The sequence below is a fragment of the Netta rufina genome, assembly GCF_964035555.1.
Source record: "Netta rufina genome assembly, chromosome: 20".
NCBI lineage: Eukaryota > Metazoa > Chordata > Aves > Anseriformes > Anatidae > Netta > Netta rufina.
Window position 1 is genome coordinate 9177761 of NC_140144.1, and position 21446 is coordinate 9199206.

General features: G+C 44.8%; 2 protein-coding genes across 14 annotated transcripts in view; one reads left to right on the forward strand and one right to left on the reverse strand.

Annotated features, from left to right (window-relative positions):
* Positions 1–12643: 12643 nt before the first annotated feature.
* Positions 12644–20090, forward strand: DYNC2I2 (dynein 2 intermediate chain 2). Its single transcript, XM_084299129.1, has 9 exons — positions 12644–12728; positions 13241–13495; positions 14226–14335; positions 16238–16395; positions 16935–17044; positions 17487–17654; positions 18046–18278; positions 19075–19232; positions 19824–20090. Exons 1-9 carry the CDS (start codon positions 12651–12653, stop codon positions 20060–20062), a joined length of 1509 nt encoding a protein of 502 aa, XP_084155255.1. The 5' UTR covers positions 12644–12650; the 3' UTR covers positions 20063–20090.
* A 144-nt stretch (positions 20091–20234) lies between these two features.
* SPTAN1 (spectrin alpha, non-erythrocytic 1) overlaps positions 20235–21446 on the reverse strand; it is a 50149-nt gene continuing 48937 nt past the window's right edge. For 11 of the 13 annotated variants that reach the window (XM_084299111.1, XM_084299110.1, XM_084299109.1 and 8 more), the window contains 2 exons: positions 21231–21378; positions 20236–20556 (listed from right to left, as the gene is read on the reverse strand). In XM_084299111.1, coding sequence (XP_084155237.1) covers positions 20431–20556; positions 21231–21378 — 274 coding nt within the window. In that variant the 3' untranslated portion in view covers positions 20236–20430. Of the gene's footprint in view, positions 20557–21230; positions 21379–21446 lie in introns of all 13 variants that reach the window. The other 2 variants (XM_084299119.1, XM_084299112.1) reach the window with 2 other exon arrangements.

Here is a 21446-nt window from a genome sequence, read left to right on the forward strand (position 1 = left end):
TAAAACTGTTATGCAAGAAAACAGTATATTAATTAGAGAAAATAAACACTTTTTAATATATTTGAGACAGAAAACACTACGCTATGCTTTTATGTGTTGAGAGAAAGCCAAAAGTTCAATTTTTATAAATTTGTTAGGAGTGAGTATTCTCTCACGGTACTACTTTCCTTTTTTACTTGATTTCTTCAATTTAGTGCTGCTGATGTGCTGTACCCAGCTTCCTAATGGAACTTTTGTCCTAACTCTTCCTAACTTCCATCAGAAAACTTATATTAACATTCTTACTTCTTTCCCAGTTGCATATCCTCATACTCCAACTGACTGGTTAATTAACAGCCTGTCGTTTTCCCTTTTCAAAGGGAACCTCACTTAAACAATTCAACTGTGGTCTAACTTTAGGTTATACTTCATACAAAGTCTGAAAACAACAGGTGCCGTGATGCTTCTTGGGCTTGGCTCAAAGAATTCAGCAACAATTCACAGAATGGTGCCCTCTCTGCACTCTCCCTCCTTGCTTTATAGAGAAATAAAGAAGTAAAACTAAGCCACTGAGTTAGAGCAGTTGTTGAGCCCTAAGAAGGATGAGTGCAGAGCACCCAGCGGCTTTTGCAGCTGAATTGATTTACTGTTTGTTCTTGCTGCATTGTTAACATGTACACTCAGGAGGAACATGACTCAAATATTTGTGAAGAAGAGAGCAGCACAATTTTCATCTCAGTCTGAAACTGTTCCTCTGTGCAGGCATCCCAAAGCTCATGTAGTTTCATTACAGAGGAAGGAAAATGGCATCTAGGTCATATAAAGCCTTGGTGTTACACGAGTTACCTGCTGTTACACAAGATTTTTCAGAAATTACACGTGATGCTTAGACATAATATGCAACTGCGCTTAATATCCATGATAATATATAAAAAAGAAACAGAAAAACTTCTATGTTCTTGTAGTTGATAAATATTCAGCCACTTTCCTTCACTGCTTTCTAATGTTTTTTTAATTATACGTAGTGAGCATCTAAAGCAGTTTCAGTCCTTGAGTAACTGCTGAGGGGTTAAAATGTACGGTTACAATCCTCTGAAATAAGGTGTATGTGAATGCATTTTAAAAATGATTTCTTCCTCCCCTCACCTTCTCCTAAGACCTTTCTCAGCTCTGATTACATCAAATACAGTAGAACAGTAACTTTTTTTTTCCTGAATTACAGTGCCCAAGCACTATGCTGCCTATATCACAGAGCTCTTTTTCCTTAATATTGCAGAATTAATATTCCCGCTCCTGTTTGAACTTCAGATTGCATGGTTAAAGTCAGAAGACTGTACTGTATGTGGTGTCTTCTAAACCAAGCCCATGAGTACTCCAGTGTTGACAAATAAAGGTCTTAGATCTTTGCAGCCTTCGGGATGGCAGCGACTGTCAGATAAGTGAGTAAAACGTGTTCGTTTTCCTCTCCGTATATTTGGACGTCTGGAGGGGGGAGTTGGCAGCACCTGATAACGATTAATGGCCTTATAGTTTACACAGACTGTAGCAGTAGTTGCACTTTGTTCACAGGGATGAAATAAACAGAGCCTCTTCATAAAGATAATCTCATATTTACTTCTTGTTGCAGAAGTTCAGCTCTCCCAGTATTTCTTTCCTTCGTTAGGTATATTACTACAAGACAGAGACATAATTGGTAATCATGCCTCGTTTCTGTCAAGTCAGCTGTACCTGTTAAACACGCACCCCTGATTTGGCAAGTTGAGTCAGAAAATATGCTAAATCCTCACAAATAAAATGTAATGATGTGTGAAAAAGAAAAGGAGAGTAAATTTCCTTCTAAGCATTCCTGCCATGTAAAATGGGCAGACATAAAATCATGCAAGTCGCTATAATTAATAGCAACTTAAATTTTTATAGCCCTCCATCCGAAAGAATCTCACAGCCTTTACAGAAATTATTGTATGGAAATACAAAACAAGGATCATTTTGCCACGGTTGAAATGCAACCGACTGCTTAACAATTGTACATCTATGCTGGAGCCTGGTCTTCCACAAAGGACTTGCATGCTCAGGCTCTGTATTAGGAACAAAGATACCCCTTGCACTGCAAGACAACATTTTTTAGAGCGTATGAAAGCTTTTAAATTACTGAGTACACCAATGAGTCGAAAGCTGCGAAACATTTCAGGCGCACATAAGCTTGTGCTTGATAGTAAAGTCTGACTGACATATCAGCGCTTACTCTAAGCAGCAGGCAGAGACACACCGGCTGGTTTGCTGCGTGTAATCAGTTTGACAGCCCCCAGGAACTGCTGAGTCCCCATGACCCTGGAAAGACAGTTTGGCACATATATTAAACAGTCAAATAGCTCCCCTCCAACTGTTTATTCATCTCCACTAGTCACAGGCCTTCCCAGTCGAGTACTCGCATTAGGTCTGAATGGTTAGATAATGATGGAAGAATCTTCCACGTGTCCTCACAGTTGTTGCAATCTAAACCCTCACATGAAAATATTTCTGGATTAATAACTGCCTTTGAAGCTGGAAGGTGGTTCAGTAACACAGGCAGCAGGGAGTGACTAATATTATACATTTGAATAAATCCAAAGATTCTGTTTGGATTTTTTTTTTCCCTTAACTCTTGGCAAAGTTCCCCTGAGACATAGTTGTTAAACCTGACTTTTATTTTTTCCTATACCAACATTTTTAACTTACCAGAGATCTTGACAGTAATCTATAAAGAGATGGATGGTCATATAGCACTTGTTCTCAGACACCAAAGAGGCTGTCAAAACATTTTTAAAGTCTTAAAAAAAACAAAAACAAAAACTTCAAAGCCAATGAAATCTAAGACAATTCTGAGCACAAGACATAAACTTTTCAGATATGTGGCTGCGTATGAATGTTTTGCTTGTATTTTTCACATAAGGTGTACAGTTGTGGACAGTGCAGGGAACTGAAATGATCTGTCCCTTCCAGAACGTAAAGGAAAAATTGTTTATTGGAAAATTCTCTTCAAGTTACATTCAGTATTATGAAATTAAGAGTCCCTGCCCAAAGAGACATTTGACTGGAGGAGTTTCTTACCCTTTTTAACTTTCATTCAGCTTTTTTATGTCAGACATTCATGTTGTCCTGTTCCTTAGCTCAGATGGAGCCCTGTGGCTCTAACAGTTGATTGACTGTGCTAAGAGACATATACATAAATGTTGTTATTCATCTAGCACTACTGAATTGCAGTTTCTAAAAGCAAAAACATTTAAATATCAACCTGTCCAGATGCGCTATCACCACTTCCAGACGTGGATATCCATTTATTTTAGCCTGAGGAGTTCACAGTTCAAGACGAGATCTGAAATACACAAAAGTTTCTGTTTGAAAACATGTATTGGCACATGCAAAGGCAGCTCTTTGCTATCTGCAGCACCTGCAGGGCGTTATAAGGGCAGATACTTAAATCACCTCGATGCATTCACACCTGCAGATGTTCAAATCCTACCAGTAGGGATACACAACGCCTGGTTTTGCAGGACAATATTAGGGCCAATCCATCTGGAAGACTTCAACCAGGCTTAATAAATCTAGAACAGTTCCACAGAAAATGCCTAAAAAAACAGAGGCTATTTGCAATCATCTGGTGATTAAATAATACCTCTTGTGGTTGGTTTTGTATTTATGTTTGAGGCTTTCTTTTACTACATACACGCCTGCCTAATGAAAGCTCTAAATAGAAGTTGAAAAAAGTGACTGCTTACAAGAAGTATTCCTGGGTAGAATGATCGATCGTTAATAGGGACACTTTCAAAGTAAAACACTACAATAATAATACTGGGAGTTATTCTGGAATAGCTGTGCCAACCACATTTTTATGTGGAAGGCCCTGAAATAATTAACAGGAGAAGGAGCTGCTAGCCCTTGATTTTGGCTCTGTTTAAAGAAAATCCAATTTCGTCACAGCTAGGGTGGAAGCTTGAGTGCTCAAGTCCTTCTAACTAGACATAGGAGATCTGGATCAAAATGGGTGGAAATAGCAGTGCTATAAATGTGTATGAAAGCTGAATCAGAGCTTTATGATAACTAAGCAGTGGGGATAAAGTGATGCTGAGGACATGGAAAACTATATTTTGTTCTTCAGGGGGGTTTCCTGCCAGGAGACCTTCAGATGATCATCTCTTTCTTTTCCACTTGTGGGAAAATTAAGAAGGACCCAACTTTTCTACAAACAGAATTTACAAACACTTGCTTTCTAGGATTTTAACTCTGGCCAATTCCTGCAACTCTTATTTATTTATAAAAGTTTAACAACTCTTATTTATTTCCTCAGTCCTATGACAGAAAGACTCTTGCTGAATCCTAAACAAAGTTGAGTGACACTTCAAGATCTGGCCCCTCAGGAGGAGCAGTAAAGACTCTAATTTTACACTATGCATGTTCTGTCCCATTGTCTCGTTACCGAGCAGCAGCTGTTTTTGTGGGAATTGTGAGCCTTCCCTTGCTACAGAGAGCACTATCGATATCTGAACTTTCAGGGGGGAGAAACCTCTGTTTCTATCCAGGAAATATCAGATTAAAATAAACACACAGAACGTTGCTCTGTGAAGAGCGAGTACGTTATTTACAATCCTTTAGTTTCAAGTTGGCATTATTCAAATATTTGATGTGTGCCTTGAGTCTTGTGTAGGAGTTCCATGACAGAAAAGGTGAAACAAAAAGGAGGAAAATAGGGAGAGATCTGTCATATACAATTTTTGTTCTAATACTACATTGTACGCATTCTTCTTGTCATCTGAGAATGTCAAAGCTCATTAAAAAATGTAGTTAAATATAAGAAAGCTCCATGAGGAAAGTAATTCCTTTATTGGTAGGTTAACTGAATGCCAGAGTCATTCAGTTATTCCTCATTAGAACCAGACTGAACTCAGGAATAGAACTAGTCTCCAGCTTTGGCTACATAAAATGCTGTACAAGTTGCCAACAATGAAGATCTGCAAGTGGAATTTGGTTAATTGTGTCAGTCTGTAGGAACGCTTATTATTTTTTGGTATTACAATAGCTCCAAGAGTCCTGAGAGCTCTGCAACTGTGATCCCTTTGCACAAGGTGCTGGCTGAACACAAAGCAAAGAGGTGCTTCTGGCTTCAAGAACAAAGTCTTTCAGGAAATAGTTTGACAAATTTTTTTGGTAGAAGTCTCTACTTCCTCATTCCCCACCACGCACTCCTCCATTCCTCTTGTTTTCCCCTTCATGCTGTCCCTGAATTGTACCAATGCAGTTATTTGTGTAGCCCTGTGTTAAACTGAACCAGGAAATGGATTTCAATTAAAACTAGTCCTCAGAAAACTATTTAACTCAGGCTAGTGCTCTGATCTGTGCCCTGCTGCAGATGCATGAGGAATGTTACAAGAAATGGGGTCCCATAAAGGCAAAACCATGTCAAACCATGCCTTTAACTTAGCCTTACCAAGACAGGGCTGCAACTTTACCTGGTGTGAAACAACATTTTGTTGTTAGCTTTGTTTAAATTAACACAAGCAAGCAGACTGTCAGTACACAAAATAACAGAACTGCTACCTCAGGTGATACTGTAAAGTTTTCAGAGTAGAATTTGCTAGCATTGCCAAAAAGTCATCCTTCCCCTTTCAGATTCAAAAATACCAACTCTCCGAAACACACAAAGGAAATAACCTTTAAACTCCATGTTTGTTTTTGCAGTGGCCTGACTGGAAAATAATTTCATCTGCCTTTAAAAAGAAAGCTGGGGGGGGGATGTAAAACAAAGTAGAGACCATTTCCCTCCCACCACAGTTGTGCATCTATTATCTGACTCACCACTTCTGGGATTCCTTCTGGCAGCACTGGTTTTATTGCACTGAAAATTCAAGAGTGTGAAAAATATTCCCTATTTTCAGATGACTCTTCTGTTCTCTGTTTCGTTCAGGTCAGCATCCCTTCCTTTGGAGGTTTGGAACTAAAGCTTCAGAAAGTGCTGTTCTTAAGCCTTGTGAGAAGCACCAGCACAGCAGAAGGGGGAAGGGAGAAATGAAAGGGGAGGAGAGTCCATATCTGAAGAGAGACTCCAGACTAGAGAAATTTTACTGACATCCATTCAGTATCCAGCAGGGACTCCTTCAAGGGCTTTTACTGAGATCCAAAGACTCGGGCAATTCACAGAGGCATTTACATGCAACGTCGCCTTCTGGGAGCTAAGGTATAACTGTACTCCTGGATAATAATAACAAAGAATACTACCAGACTCCTATTGAAATGTCAACCAGGCACTACTGTTCTAGAGAGTAACAAAGAGATGCTAATATAATTAATTATGAAGCCTCAGTACCCTCATTAACACTTCTTTAGTGCCCAGATCTTTGAAAATCAGCTGTATAAAGTGACTGTCAGAGTTAATTCCTTATAAATTGCCTCCTGTCACATCCCAGCGCTGCAGCAAGTTCTCTCAGGCCTTGTCGATGCTAAGAAATCTGTTGTGTGTGTTTTTCTTTCTTTCTTTTTTTTTTTTTTTTCAAGTACTGATGCAGTTGTACTGGTTCTTAAGATGTACGCTGTTGAATAAGCAGGAGTTTGTCAGGATGGGATAGAACAAAATAGAAATGCCTTCAGACAGCCCCACTTCCATAACTGGTAGCGTAAATAGGAAAAGTTTGAATCACTTGAACGGAAAACTAAGGACAAAAGAAAAACAGGAATGAGAGGTGTCACATAATTTGGCATTCAAATTTCCGGACTTTTCATTAAAAGTTTCCGGACCTTTCTTAAATTTGAGGATCGTAGCCAGTTTCTGGTGCTCTCTCCACTTAACTGCCTTCACAACAGCATTTCAGCTCCAGGCCTCATTCCAATGCATGCTCCCTCCCAGCCACTCCCGCGTACAAATATATATTTCAATAGGCTTAGGCTACACGGGGTTCCAAAACCAGCATGTAATTGGTACAATTGTCTTTTACGCTTCTCCACAGAGAGCCACATTCATGCCTTCTTCAGCCCTGCTTTGTCATGGCCTCACTCCCTTTTTCTTTCAGTTAGACTGGGATCAGTACTCGTGTTTTGGAAACCTACACAAACACTCAAGAAAAAGTCACACAAACTGGCTGTGTTCATAGTTCATTCTGTTATTTCTCAGTACCATTCATACTCCTACAGTATATAAATGCGCGATCTTTGACAGGAGATAAAAAGAAACTGATCATTACAAATCACTCAGCATTTTTTGCAGCAAAGAAGCACCAAATGCTGACATGCCAATTTGCCTGTACAGAACAGTCTGCTTCCCTCAATCTTCTGTGTGCTTTTGAGAAGATGATAACCCTCTTGCAGGGCATAATTTTGCAGTTACCTGCATGTGTTTGTATAACGTGCTCCAGAATCCTTCGGGAGTCTTGCTATACATGGCATAACAGACTAATCAAAATAGGATATTTTATTTGCCATTTCAGAAGTCGCTTTTGCAGTAAGCGTAAGATTATTTTGCTGGTCTAGCTAAACTGATAGCGTTCACACTCTTTAAATGGAGGTGAAGTTTATATCAATAAAAGCAGTCCTTGCAAATAGGCCTGTCTTTCCTACTGTATTTATTAACATCATTAGGAACATGATTTTATTCTCCACTCTTAGATTACATATTTATAGCCCAGTAGAGCATTGATGTATTGATCGTGTTCCCATAAATCACGTATAAGAAATTAAAGTAGCATGCTCTAAATTAAACATAAAGGTTTCTGAAGAACTATCATGCAAATTCCATTTGCTTTCAAAAATATAAATTTGATGGGATTGAGTAGAACGTAACTACAGATCTCTGAATGTCCTTTTAGAAACAACACTTCTGCAAAGGATAGCCAGTTCTGTTCACACAAATAAAACCTGTCTGCAGTGCTTTTTGAGACAGTCAGGTGCTTTATACATACCAATTCATGTTCCAATGACAGTTTGAGATACTTTAGACATAGTCAGTGTTGATAAAGTGATGTAGAGAACAGATAAATAATTTTTAGTCGTGCGTGATCGCTGAATATGGAATTAATTTAAGGAATCTCAGTGTTTTCTTCCCTGTTGTCAGCGCTGCAAAGGGTCAGCTACCGTTTAAGGGTGGCATGCCAGATTGTAGTTTTGTTCCAGAGATTAGACGGTGAGCATGCTGGTATAAACTCAGCAGGAACTAGGGGATGCTGTGTCTAAAAGCAGAGAGACACTGCCAATCACCTTGTTGACAGTGTCTTGCCTCTGTCCAAGGCAGAGGCTCCCAGCTGCCACTGCATTTGGGGCACCACGACAGCCAGGAACTGGGATCCCGAGGCTTTCACAGATGCCTCTTTCGATATGCCACGGCTCTTGGCCCCGTGCCAGCTCCTACTTGCCGTTCAAAATCTGCCTGCATGGAGCCTTTGCGCCCCTGTGGTGGTAGCTTGCTGACACCTGCAACAAAGCACGCTTTCCCTACGCTCCTTCTCATTTTGGTCACATTTTGACTTAAATCTCTCTTATTGTCAATGTGGGAATGACTGTGTGACAGGCGACACCTGTACTGTGTATGAAGTCATACCCATAATATTTGTAAGGTTTGAAAGGGACCCCCTCCCAATGCTAATTCTACAAAGCATAACAGATCTCTGAGTAATGGAAATGGATTATTTTTATAAGATATCACACAAATCTCTGTGTAACTACTTCAGAAACGAGCCAATGTGTTACTTGCCAAAATTCAGAATACAGTTTTCAAAGCAAAAAGGGCAGAGCATTTGCAGAGACAGAAGGGACAGGGAACAGGAGGTCAGAAGTTACAGAAAGATGTATGAGCCCTTTATGAATGACACTGGAGAAGCAAGAGCTGGAGGATTCACACAGCTTGAGGTAACACTTTGAATCCACGCAAGGACCTGCACTCTCATTAAGCTTCTGAGCATCTGGCTGGCTGCACAGACACCGTGTTCTGAACACAGCACAGTTGTGGTGACCTTTCTTTCCTTCAAGTTTAGTGAATGTGTGAACACCTGATTTTTAAATCACAGATCCCTAACTAAAAGAAAAAAAGATCTGTACATTAGCAATGCATGCACAAAATATCCGTCAAATAAATCTGGAACACTGCTCTGCCATTTAGGAACTTAGGTTCTGTTTTTAATTCTGCCATAAATTCCCAGCATGGTTTCGTACGTCACCCAACCCTTACCCCTAAAATATCCCATCAAAAAACGGCACCAGCAGTTCAGTACCTCACAGAGCTGGCAAGGGTAAAATAAATGCTTGTGGTGTGATCAGAATGCAAGATAAGAAGCATCACAAGTAAGAGCACAGATAAGCAGACTTCAGAAAACTCATTGCTACTGGTCCTGCATTCGAACTCCTCAGTCACCACCTCCACTAGCACGATAGGGTGCTACTATCACTAAACATTTTCCAGGATGGCATACAGCAAGCTACTGGTGAATTCTAAAGGAGTATCCTTTAGAATACCATTGCAGATGTAAGGGGCTTTCCAATGAACGTCCTTTTGGGTAGTATCTGCTTATCTGTCCTCTTGCCTTTCACACTTGCACTATCTTGATTCTTCTTCTCAAGGGATACTTCCATTTCATGCAAACCTCACAGCCTATAGGTCAGTAGAGCAACCAACCTCACTCTGAAGCAAATGACACTCAAGACCTCAGTCAAAACAGTTTAGAAGTAACTGATCGAGTACTGTCAAGCACAGAACATCAGCAGAAAGCCAGTTTAACCTCTGTGTTGCATACTCAGGCTAATTCAAAGGCAATGCAGTTAAGTACCCAGGTCTCAGCCAAACCAGGTTTGTCATGCTCTGCAACCTTGTTTGAAAGGAGCAACCAGGGAAATGGAATTAAGGCCTGCTGGTTATACCAGTTGGGAAAACAAGTGCATTCTGGAGTGACATGTTTCTTTCATATAAACCCTTTTTATTATTTGAAGAGTTTTGTTGCTTGGCTTTAAAAAAAAAAAAAGAAATAAAATGAAAAGATGTAAAAAGTACTGTTTCCCTGAACAGAACCCATCAATCAGAGAAAGGCAATGCCTTTGATCCCATTTCAAGCCTCTCGCTGCCAATCTAAGCCCCAAGAGTTCTTTCTCATGGCCAGAAATTCCTTTCTCGTTTGAGCTATGCACGTCGGTTTCTTCATTCTCACTTGCACGTTTGGGGTGGAGGAAACAGGGAGAAAGGTGTAAATGGGGAAAGCCCAGCAATTTCTTTCTATTTTGGGTAGAGACCACTGTTTCAGCTACCTAGGGCCTCAACACAGCTCAATTAATTCATTTATCACAAATAGAGGACAGCTACTGTACCCACTTATGGGTAAGTTTTTAGCAAAATTTAGCCTAGAATATTTGGTTTGCACCAGGTCATAGAAATTATACCCCCAGCATGCATGCTTTGTTGTATCTGTCCTTTTTCTAATACTTTCTCCCCCAGTGCTTCTTCCCACAGTGCTTTCTCTTTACCTTAGTCTTCTCTTGTTCTTGTTTTCTGATGCTGATTTGCTCCAATATGTAAAAGTGAAAACTTATTAATACTTTGTCTCATGAAACACAAAGAGAAAACAGATCAGCACTGTAGTAGTAACAGCCACTTTACAGACACTTAGTAGCCTCAGGCTAGTAAACCCCCTCCCCCAATTATCCTTGATTTTGCCCTATTTCCAGTGTAGTGTTACCACATCAGAACATTTGTGCATCTGATGTTGCCACGCCAGAAAGAAAACGCGAACTACGATTTATTTAAATACTGTTGATAAATTAAAGCTCCAGCAAATCAGATATATTAGAATAATAACAAAAAAAAAAAATTAAACTGCAATTACTTAGAACAGTTATCTTCTAGGGCTATTTGCTTGTTTGTCATCCTCAGGGAAGAGAAGTCCAGACATGCACAATATTATTGGGGAACACGTACTACATTCACAGTAACTTTGCATATTACTTACTGAGAAAAAAAGGTTGATTTATTTTTGCTCTGTTTCACATATTCAAATTCCAGTTCTTATCTCACTTTGCCATCTCAAAAACAAAACAAAAATTACAAAAAAAAGCTTTTCTTTTCAGATTCACTCTGACAAGCTAAAGTTTTTAAACTACAGCCTGTAGGATGCAAACTGTATATAAATTTACACTTGGAATATTTAGTCTACTACCAAACAGTAACGTGCCTTGGCAGTTCTAATACACCAATTAAAGATAATTTAGTGATGACTGAAGATGATCTATTTATAGATGATAAATCTTTCTTTTACGCTTTAGGAACTTCTTAAAAAAGCAACACACTATGCTACTGGGTTCAAGTATTTCATGCCAGTTATTCAACATAAAGCAAACCTGAAAAATAACCCCCCCTACTTCCTGCAGTGTAACTACTCGCAGCAGTGAAGTTATTCAAACAATGCTCACTTTACATTTTAATAGTGGTGTTGAACTTGAATAGAAAACAGATTTATTTCACTCATTAAGGGATGAACTAACTTGTTGCTGTATCTTCAAATACTTACGATACCTTCAACAAATCTGCTGATCTCTTAAAAAATAAACTTTTCTCCTGCCATACCAGGATTTCACCAGTGACATTACCAGAGCCACATCCATTCTCAGGAGCGCTTTCTCTGTATCCTGTCAGCTTTATTTTGACTTACAGACCCAGCTCCCTCCCTGCAATAGCAGGAATAGCTCTGCTCAAGTTCATGCATCCACGCCTGCTTATGCCAGGGCTAAATTTACCCTCAGCATTCACCAAGAAGCTGTTCCAGTAGAGGTGCAATTGGAAAAACCCCTGTAAGCAGACATACCTGTGAAAAAGCGCTGCTTTAGCAGCCTGGGACACCGGGCCACAACACGGCCTGACCCTGCGGCAGGCGAGGCCGGGCTCTGTTCTGCCTTTTTTTTTTTTTTCTCCTTTCTGCCTTTTTCTCCTTTCTGCCCGGCAGCGAGGCGGAGCAGGAATCCCCTCACAGCACAAAGCTCCGCAGCTCCCTCGCCAAACCCCAGCGGCTGCGCAGCGCCAGGGAGCCGAGCTCTGCTTGTCCCTCTGCCCCGTCCCCTCGGGAAGCGCACACCACGGACGCCAAGCGAGGCGGCCAATTTCAAATTAAGTTTAATAAGGCACGAGCCGGCCCCGGAGAGCTGCGAGGCCGAGGCCGGGAGGCAGCGGGGCGCTCATGGCGACACCTCACGGCTCTGCAGCGGCCCCGGGGGCGCGACCCGCGTGGTCCTGAGCGCTGCGGGGCTTCTGCGAACAGCAGAGCTCTCCTCATGCAGCGGGGCTCTCCTCAGCCACCAGAGCTCCCCTCCGCCATCACGGCTCTCCTCAGGCACCCACTCCCTCACGATGTCCCCCCGGCGCCATCTTAAGTCCTGGCACCCCCTGCCTGCGCCGCCCCTCGTGTCTCCAGCGGCGCCCGCCGGCGCCCAGCGTGGAAACGGCCGCACGGAAGGAGAAATCCCTGCCCAAACACCACGGCGGACCCGTCCCCAGCACAGCCGCGGCTTTCCCCAAGAAGCCAGCCGGGCCGCCCGCCGGCAGCCACCTCGCTCCCCTCTCCGCCACGAGCCCTCGTTGCCCTTCCCCAACATGGCGCCGCCGGCCTCACTTCCCGCCCGCTGTGACGTCATCGCGCAGCGCCTCGCCCGTCTCCATAGCAACGGCTGTGGGGGCCGCCATGTTGGCGGACGGCTCGGCTCCCGGTGCCGCGGTGCCGTCGCTGTGGAGAAGCGGCCGGAGCCTGCGCTGCGAGGCGGTGAGAGGCACCCGCCGGGCCCCGGGGCCGCCCCGGCCCCGCTCTGCACCTCCAGAGGCCGGGAGCCGCCGGCGTGGCCACAGGCGGGCGGCCCCGGTGCTGACGGGGCAGCGGCGGCCCGCTCCTGCCCGCCCGGGGCCCCGGCGCCTCCCTTCCCTCCCCTCCCCTCCCTGCTCTCCCCTCTCCTCGCCCGCCCGTCATAGCCCGGCACCGGCATCGTGCTCAGTTTCTGCTGTTGCCTGTGGAGGCTCGCGCCCGGTTTGGTTTTGCTCATCCTCCGCACTCGCTGCCTGGATTGGAGCAGTACCCAGGCCTTGTGTCAGGTCGTGTGAAGGTGACGAACATGTCACCAGCAACAGAGAATTACAAGGGCACCCTGCTTTTAATGATGAACCTGAGATGTGTGAGCGTTTCTGAAAGTCTCTGTGGAGAGCTGGAAAAGGGAAGGTGCTCTGAATGCTTTGTGCGACGCTCTTTCTGTTTGGCTTATAGTGTCTGTCTTCTCTTCCTAGAAAAGCTGCCAGACTGGGAAAATTTCAACAGCAGAAGCTGCGGCACAGTCGCAGACAAGTCAGGATGCCAGTGTACAAACGGATCAAAGTATAGATGCTGCCCAAGCCTTCCAGCAAGAAGTCCAAGTAGATTACACTAGCCTTCTACTATTCCTTCAGAGAGTGGAGGATGTTGTTATCAAAGAGCTGAATAAAAACTGGACAAGTCGTGCCTTTGATGGCTTTGAAGTGAACTGGACAGATCAGAATGAAGCAGTAAGTTGACGGCATGCAGAGTCTTGTCATTACCCAAGGAGAGCTGGTTGCAGTGGCTCTGACTCGTTAGTTCTGTTTCTTAACTTCTGTGATTATTCGTGCCAGATTCTAATAACTAAAAAACATTTTTTTTTTCCTGCCGCTTTCTCCCTTGCTTTTTACTTGCCCTTGCTTGGTAAGGCTGTTCCTGTTAGTGACTGCTGCAGCAGCTTTATGAGGAGGAAGCATGCAGCTGGTGTGGGCTTATCTTCAGCTCCCAGTAGCCCCTTCAGAGCGTGCCAGACGACGAGTTATCTAAGAGCAGTTGAAGTCAGTGATTTGGCAGCTCTTCCTATTTAGATTATATTTGTTTAGTGTACTGTGTTGAAGAGTGGGAGCAATTTGTATCCGTCAGTACACGCTGGTACAGTCATTTCCGAATCATTTCTGGTGAAGCTTAGTGAGGGCAGAAATCATAAAGGGGGCCGGCCTGTCGTAAGTTCTCATGGTGCATCCCTCCTGACTTGTCATGCAGACCCTGATGTGTGCACTCTACCGGAGGTGATTATCAAGGGATGGTTAATTTGGTAGGGTCACGTGCTTGTTTTTTTTCTTTTTCACATGTAATTGCTACTTTGATAGACAGGAAGCCTAAACTGTAACCATACAACCGTATCCAGGGACAGGCACAGATCTCATTTCTCTGTGTTCAGAGATGATTGCTTCAGTGCTTGAATTTGATCTCTTCCAGGTGCTGTGTTTGCATACGTTGTCATACCCCGAGGCTCAGGATCAACACCTGCAGGTTACCAGCGTCTCGTGGAATGCAACTGGATCCGTTCTTGCATGCTCGTATGGCCGGTGAGTATCCGACTGGCTTTGAGAACTTAACTGAGGTCGCTGTGACATTTCAGGCTGACCTGAGATTTCCATATGTTCCCTTTCTCTGCAGTAATCAACCAGATATAAACACATCTTGTTCATGTTAAAAAAAAACAACACCCTTCATTCAAAGAAAACACATCTCAGGGCAGTCTTAAATTATGGCATTTATGTCTTCTACTTTTTTCCATGTGAAATGGATACGTATGCTTTTACTGATCTGTGTCTAGATAGATTCTGTTTGGAAGAGGAATGCAAACACATTGCAAATGTAGGTGGGTGAACTTTGAAGCACATACTTGTGTTCGTTGAAGATCGTGTTGTTTTAATGTGCTCTCTTAGCACCCCAGCTGAACCTGCCACCTGTTCACGTGTGCCCCTGGTGCCGTGAGCATGTGCTAACAAACATTTAAGAATCTCTGAAATGAGGGTTGGACAAAACGTTCATCTAATCTAGTGAACGTCTGTAACAGCGTCTCTTTTCTGTACCTTACCATTGTCCTTACTCAGTTTTCTTTCTACTATTGTTTCCTTAGACTAGAAGCCGTGGCAAAAAGTGAATCCAGTAATGAAGGGATAGGGAAAAGTAAAACAGGACAAACCTGTGTGCTGCCTGCCTCTTCTGCTCTCCCAGTCTACAGCTATTGCCAGATTAGAATATGGTTTCTAGACCTGTGGTTACCTCTCAGTAGAATTCCCTGCTGTGAACTTATGCAATCTCTCTGAATCTTTGAACTTCTAGCATCTACAACAGTCTTTAGTAAAGAGTTTCAAGCTCAACTGCACACTATGAAAAAATTGCGCCTTTTATTTACTCAGTATCTCTTCCAGTAAAAGAAATACGATCATCAAGTAAAAGCAGAAGTCAGGTTCAGAACAATTGCTTCCTGTCCTGGCTGCTCACTGTGCTGCAGATCTCTGTCCTCTGCATCAGTGCCGTGTAGCAAGATGTCACGTTGGTCAGCGTGCTAACAACAGGACACCCAGATCCTGCACGAAGGCCTCTGTCAGCTCCCCAGGGAGCTCTTTACCATTACCTGCACGTGTCAGAACAGCTTCTCACATGTGCCACCTCAAAGTACCTTCCTGGTAGACCCCTCTACCTTCAGAAAATGCACTGCATTACAGCTGTTTGCTGGGATATAGAGTGGTTTGTTCTGCCCCCTTACATTTTGGTAAGCATGCAGTGAATGAACCAGCTAGAGATAACAAAGCAAGCAGGGTGGCAGGTGTCTTAGTAGCCCAGAGAAGTAATTCCTGAGAGCCACTTGTGGCCAAGAATCATTATGGGTATGAATCTGAAGTGAAATCTGTAGAGCTGGGATGTGTGACGTGATTTGTGCGGGGTACTCACCTCTATTTGGGGGTTGTGAAGAAGGATCTCTGTTCCCATGGAGGCACCTGGACTTCAAATCATGCTGCCTAGCTCAGCCCCAGTCAGTCCGCCAGCTAAGACAGTTCCTCACGGTGCGTTCTCAGACCCTGGGTCTTTGAGTGCTTGTTTAGAGGAAGAGTGGCTTGCAAATCAGCCTGCCTGCATATCAGCAGCGATTTGGGCTCTCTGCATTTTCATTCCCAAGTATTCATAGGAACTTTCTGTGTGCTCTTCAGTTGTTCCCACAATTTGAACGGCTGGTAGATCTTGGCACAGTGAATCAATGTGAGGTTTCCTGGCAGGCACTTTGTTCAGTCGGTGCGCTGAGATGCACTGTGTGTATACGAGCCTTCAGAGATGTTGCATCACCTCATGATTGCTTGCGCTCAGTTTTCCTTCTAGCCACAAAGCAACACGTGTATAAATGAGTGGGACATATCAGAGCTCTGCTCGGAGTAGAATTCGCCTCATATCAGACAAATAAGGTGTAGCTTTCTCTTCTTTAGGTTGAGTGATGGGGACTGGAGCACAGAAAAATCCTACGTTTGTACTTGGAATCTGGACAGAAGAGGGTTGGATCCAAAACACCCTGACCTAGTGGTGGATGTTCCCAGTTCTGTCCTGTGCCTGGCTTTCCATCCCTCCCAGCCTTCACTGATAGCTGGTAGGTTCGATCTTACGTGCGATTTACCCTTGTTTCTTCAGCTTGGATCAGTTTTTTCTCTCTCTCACCTCAGCCTAAGATTCCTTGTAACAGTAACGGCATTGCAGCTCCACACCTGGAGGAACCAGTGCTGACAAATGCACTTTGGCTTCTGAACTGGGAGCTGGAACTCACTGCATTTTTCAGTGACATCTGCCTTTTTATCAGAGAGAGAGCTTAGAAAGAGAGAGAGGCAAATTCAGCCCTAGCTGCGAGTAGGAGGAGTGTACTTACCTTGGTAGAGACGCATTCTCTTCCCCCAGAGCTGACTGTGCCCTCTATGGCTGCCTTTGAAGTTGTGTGGCTTGTTTCCACCAGCGCTTCATGGCTGCATCTCTCACACTTCGGGCTGAGGGCTGCAGTTCCCAGGACACCGGCCATGCTGGCAGTGAGAGAAGTTCCCCCAGTTCTGCTCTAGCAACAGAGCAAACTGCCCGTGGCATTGCTCGTGCTGTGCACTATTGGATCTCACACGCTTATTGGTGTCTTGTTCCTCTCAGGTGGCCTGTTCAGCGGGGAAGTGGTGGTGTGGGATACCAGCAGAAGAGAAGACCCTTTGGTCTGGAGGACGGGGCTGACTGACGACACTCACACCGATCCCGTCTATCAGGTGAGAGAACACCCACAGTAGACGTGGCTGGGGGAGGAGAGGGTTGGCAGTGCTCTATTTTATGCCTTCATTTCTTATTGATCTTATTGGCACTTCACCTGAAGCTCTCAGGCCGCTGTGTTCTGTTTTGGTTAACTATTTTTCCCTTGCTCTTACACCTGAAGTGGCAGTTGTTGAATCAGACACTTTCTCTGTAAAAATAACTTCTCATTGTTCAGGATAAGGCCTGTTCCTGTGCTTTACCTGTTCATTGGTACAGACAAAGCCAATGTCTGCACCTGTCTGTGTGCCAGCTCCCGGGGAAGTGGGTTTGGTACCGAGGTGACAGAGTGCCACCCGGCTCTGCTGCCAGGTTGTCTCTCAGGACAGGGGACTGCAGGCTGCTGAGGGGGCGGTTGGTTCTGGCAGTCCCCACTTCATGAACTCCTCACATTTGGAACAGGTGAGCTGGTTACCTGATGCCAAGCACAGAAACCACTTCCAGCTGCTGAGTGCATCAACGGACGGAAAGGTGCTGGTGTGGAGGGAGGAGCGCGACGGGCGGCTGGCCTTGGCTGAAGGGTTTGCGCTGGTGGCTCAGCAGATCCCTCGTAGTGCTCAGCTGAAGAGGGTGAGTTCAGTGGCTCAGCAAAGCCTCATCTAACAAAAACACTTCAGCTCTAGAGCCCGGGTGGCAGACTTCGCCCTTTCACATGAGAAGGGATAGGAAAAGCCCCCACTTTGAACCCTTGGTCCCATCTCCCTTCCCGGACTGAAAATCATTCCTGGAAAGACTGGCAACAGCTGAGGTTTTGCCATGGGCTAAAGTTGCTGGGATGGAGAAGAGACCTTGCTTATAGTAATACTTCCCACAAATCCCATTGAGGGTGGGGGCTGCAAAGGCTGAAGGCTGAGCAGAGAACATCTCAGTTGGTCCCTGACAGGCTGGTTCACGCTGCTCTGCCTGCACCTGCACTGTCAGGGCCCCCAGCACTCACAACAGGTTTGTTTTTTTCTCCTAGCTCACGTGGGGAGAGGCAGCTGTGGGTGTGACCTCGCTCTCCTTTTCACACTTTGATCCCCGCGTGTTCATTGTTGGCGTGGAAGGCGGCTACTCACTGAAGTGCTCCATGGCAGCAGAGACTCCGGCTCTCCACCGGACGGGTTCCTCGGTCTCGCTCAGGGCGCCAGCAGAGCTCGCCTTCTCCCCCCACGGCGGGCCGGTGTACTCCGTGAGCTGCTCCCCCTTCCACAGGCAAGTGCTGTAATCAAACACTGCTGCACCTTGGTACAGGTCACTGCCTGGCTCTAAACATCCATTTGCAACTAACTGGGGTTTCGCATGTGTACAAGTCCCAAACAAGGGGCACCTGGCACCGGGAACTTGAGAAAGTAACTTCTTCCAGGACGACCAGCGTGCATTGGCTCTGGTGAAGCTGCACACTCAGGTACACTGAATGAGGTCAGAACAGGAGCAACACAAAACAGCATTTGCGTTCAGGCCAGCGTAGAGCATTAGCACCCTCCTTAGATCATCCCATAATACTAAAGAGCAATTCGAAGTCAAGGGGTGCATCTCAATAAAGTAATTTACTTCATCAGGGCTGAGCTGCTCTGCCCGTTATGTGTCTTACTCATAGCTGCCTGAATTTAGCTGAGCCGCTCACATCTCTGCCTGCTGCTTACCCACCCTGGGAGAGGCCCCGAGCCGTCTGTCCATGAAATGTGCTGAGGGCCCAGGTCTGCAGTTACTTTGCATGAGACAAACGCCGCTAACAATGCCGGGCTCTATATCAGCAGTTCTCAGGCATCTCTGGCCCACAACCCACCACAATGAGTGGACAACATGAGCCCTCATTAAACTTAATTGCGAGTGCTAACAAAGCTGTGCTTCTACAGCCCACATCCCAGAGCACAGCTTGGAAAGTGCTGCTGTAGGAAACAGCCAGATACTGGCAAAATAGGAATAGTGGCCAAGGTCACGCCCTGCAACTGAGTTTTGTTCTCTGTCTTTAGCAATAAAGCCTACCAAGCTGTTTCTGGCCCCCCAGGAATCTCTTTCTGAGCTGTGGGACTGATGGACAAGTTCACCTGAACTCCATGCTGCAGACACAACCCCTCCTTTCGCTTCAGTTATCCAAGAAGTACCTCTTCTGCGTACGCTGGTCTCCAGTTCGGCCACTGGTCTTCGCAGCTGCTTCCGGGGAAGGCAAGTAACGCTAGGTGTCTGTTCTCAGACAGAAAATTTAGATTTTGTGCTGGGTATTAATTGATATGAGTCAATTGTACTGATTAGCATATCCCACAAGCAGAGAGCAACGACCATTGTTTGCACTGTGCAATTAGTGCAATGGAGTAATTTCTAACTCTAGCAAGATGACCTCAGGAACAGCTCTTCTTTACTTTCAATCATACCAGGTTGCTACAGCAGCTTACAGGGATGTAACGTGGCTAAAACTGATCTCTGGTCTCCTTGTTTTGATGTTTATTTCTAGAGCTAAGAGTATAAAAGAAGTAAACGGGATTTTTTTTCTTCAGAAAATTGCCCTAATATTTTTGAGTCAAGGAATGGAGATTTCACAAGAGTTTAGCCAGCTGCTCTCAGGTCTCTGACAGCAGAGTAAATACGCACTGCCTTGCAGTGATGGCAGCTCTTTGTCACAGTGTAGACATCATCCGAAGGAAGGGGGAACATGCTAAAAAGAACATCTGTAAGTGTACCAGACTAAGCAGATAATATTCTGCTGTTAAGTGCAAAGTCTGTTACCACACAGCAGTCAGAAGTGTTTCTGTTTTACAGGAGACGTGCACCTGTTTGATTTTGCGAAGAGCTCCCAGAAGCCTGCTGTTTCCATAAAGCAGGCTGCGGCTGAATGCCCTGTGTACTGCTTGGAATTCAACATCAAGCAAACTCAGCTCTTGGCAGCAGGGGATGCTACCGGTACAGTCAGAGTCTGGCAGCTGAGTTCTGACTTTACGGAGCAGGGACCCAGGGAGATGACTCATCTGGAGCAGCTGGCAAGCGAGGCTACAGACTGAAACACTGGAACAGCAACAGAACCAGCTGCGGGGAGCTTGTAACTACTCTGCCTCCACGAAAAGTTCCCATTCACCTGTTCCACAGCATTAACCTGCAAAACATGTAGCTATGGTCACAGCTGGAGTTTCATCCACATCAGTTAAATTTGCATTTAACCATTAAACACGAGATGATGTGGTTCGACCAGTAACTTTTATTGAAGCACACTGCAATGTTTGTTTTCCCTAAGAGTCTTAAGCTAAGCAGTTTAAGGTTACATCATAAAGAGACACTGATTATTGTAGAGCACAAAGAGAGAGACACATGCAGAGCTACAGTCAGCAAACGTGAGCATGTTCCTTGTATCGTTCGGTACTAGTGTTCTGTATCAATTCACAAAGAGTGAACGTGTAAATTCTATGTAGTCGTAGGCAGAAGGAAGTTCTCTGCCCTTGCCATCCATGTAGGGCTTCATGTGAGAAATGCAGTAATCGGCTTGTTCCCGGGTCAGGTTCTGAAAGACAAAGACAGCGCTGAGGTGGAGACGGGCTCTGAGGCTGCTGCTGGGCGCAGACACGCAGCCCTCCCCCTTCCCGAGGGCACGCAGCTTGGAGCAGAAGCCAGAGCTCCAGAACTACGCCCAGCATGGAAATGTTCCATTTCTGTGCGTGTTAAAGGTTGGAAGGTCTGACAGGAGTCTTCCCACCAAAGAGAAGACAGAACAGGTAACTGATAGGAAGAAGAGCAACCTCTTCATTTCTCTGCCAGCTGTTGGGATTCAGGTAGGAAAAACTTCCCATCTTGGCAGGGCAGTGGGAGGAGGAGATGTTCACACTAAGAAAAGATGCTCAAGTTTCTCCTTTGAATGATTGTCTGGAGAAACATCTCCCTCTAGTCTCCCAAATGATTAGAAGAAAGCACCCTGTGAATGCACTCCCTTCCCAGGCCTTTGGGGAGCTCTTGTTTTACTCAACCCAAGTAGTTCTTGGGCGGTTAAAGCTTCTCTTCTTCCTCTGGAGAGCCAAGGAAGCAGAGGGATAGGGTTGTTCTGCATTTTGCAGAGGGTACCATTGCAGGTTCAGAACTGATTCTACTACAGTAACATGAACTTCCAATTAGCTGCTCTTTGTTAACGATCTATGAACAAAAAGCCTCTATCTGTTCCTAGGGTCCACAACTGGTACGTACCTGGTAGAGCTCCTCCTTGGTCACGTAGGGCTTCCCTTCTGAGCTGAGGGCACGGAAAGCACTCTCGATCTCCTCGCTGGATTTCACGTTTTCTGTCTCCCTGCTGATCATAAACGCCATATACTCCTGCAGCGAGACGTGTCCATCCCTGCCGGTGAAACAAAACAGTGTGTGAAGGCTGCCATCTGTTACAATCCATAAGAATGCAGTTCCCTC

What these genes read in the sequence shown, in the direction of transcription:
- DYNC2I2 (XM_084299129.1), top strand. Translation starts at nt 12,651, where the DNA reads ATGTTGGCGGACGGCTCGGCTCCCGGTGCCGCGGTGCCGTCGCTGTGG. An exon ending in GGAGCCTGCGCTGCGAGGCG is followed by an intron (nt 12,729 to 13,240) that starts GTGAGAGGCACC and finishes TTCTCTTCCTAG; the next exon opens with AAAAGCTGCCAGACTGGGAA. An exon ending in ACACCGATCCCGTCTATCAG is followed by an intron (nt 17,045 to 17,486) that starts GTGAGAGAACAC and finishes CATTTGGAACAG; the next exon opens with GTGAGCTGGTTACCTGATGC.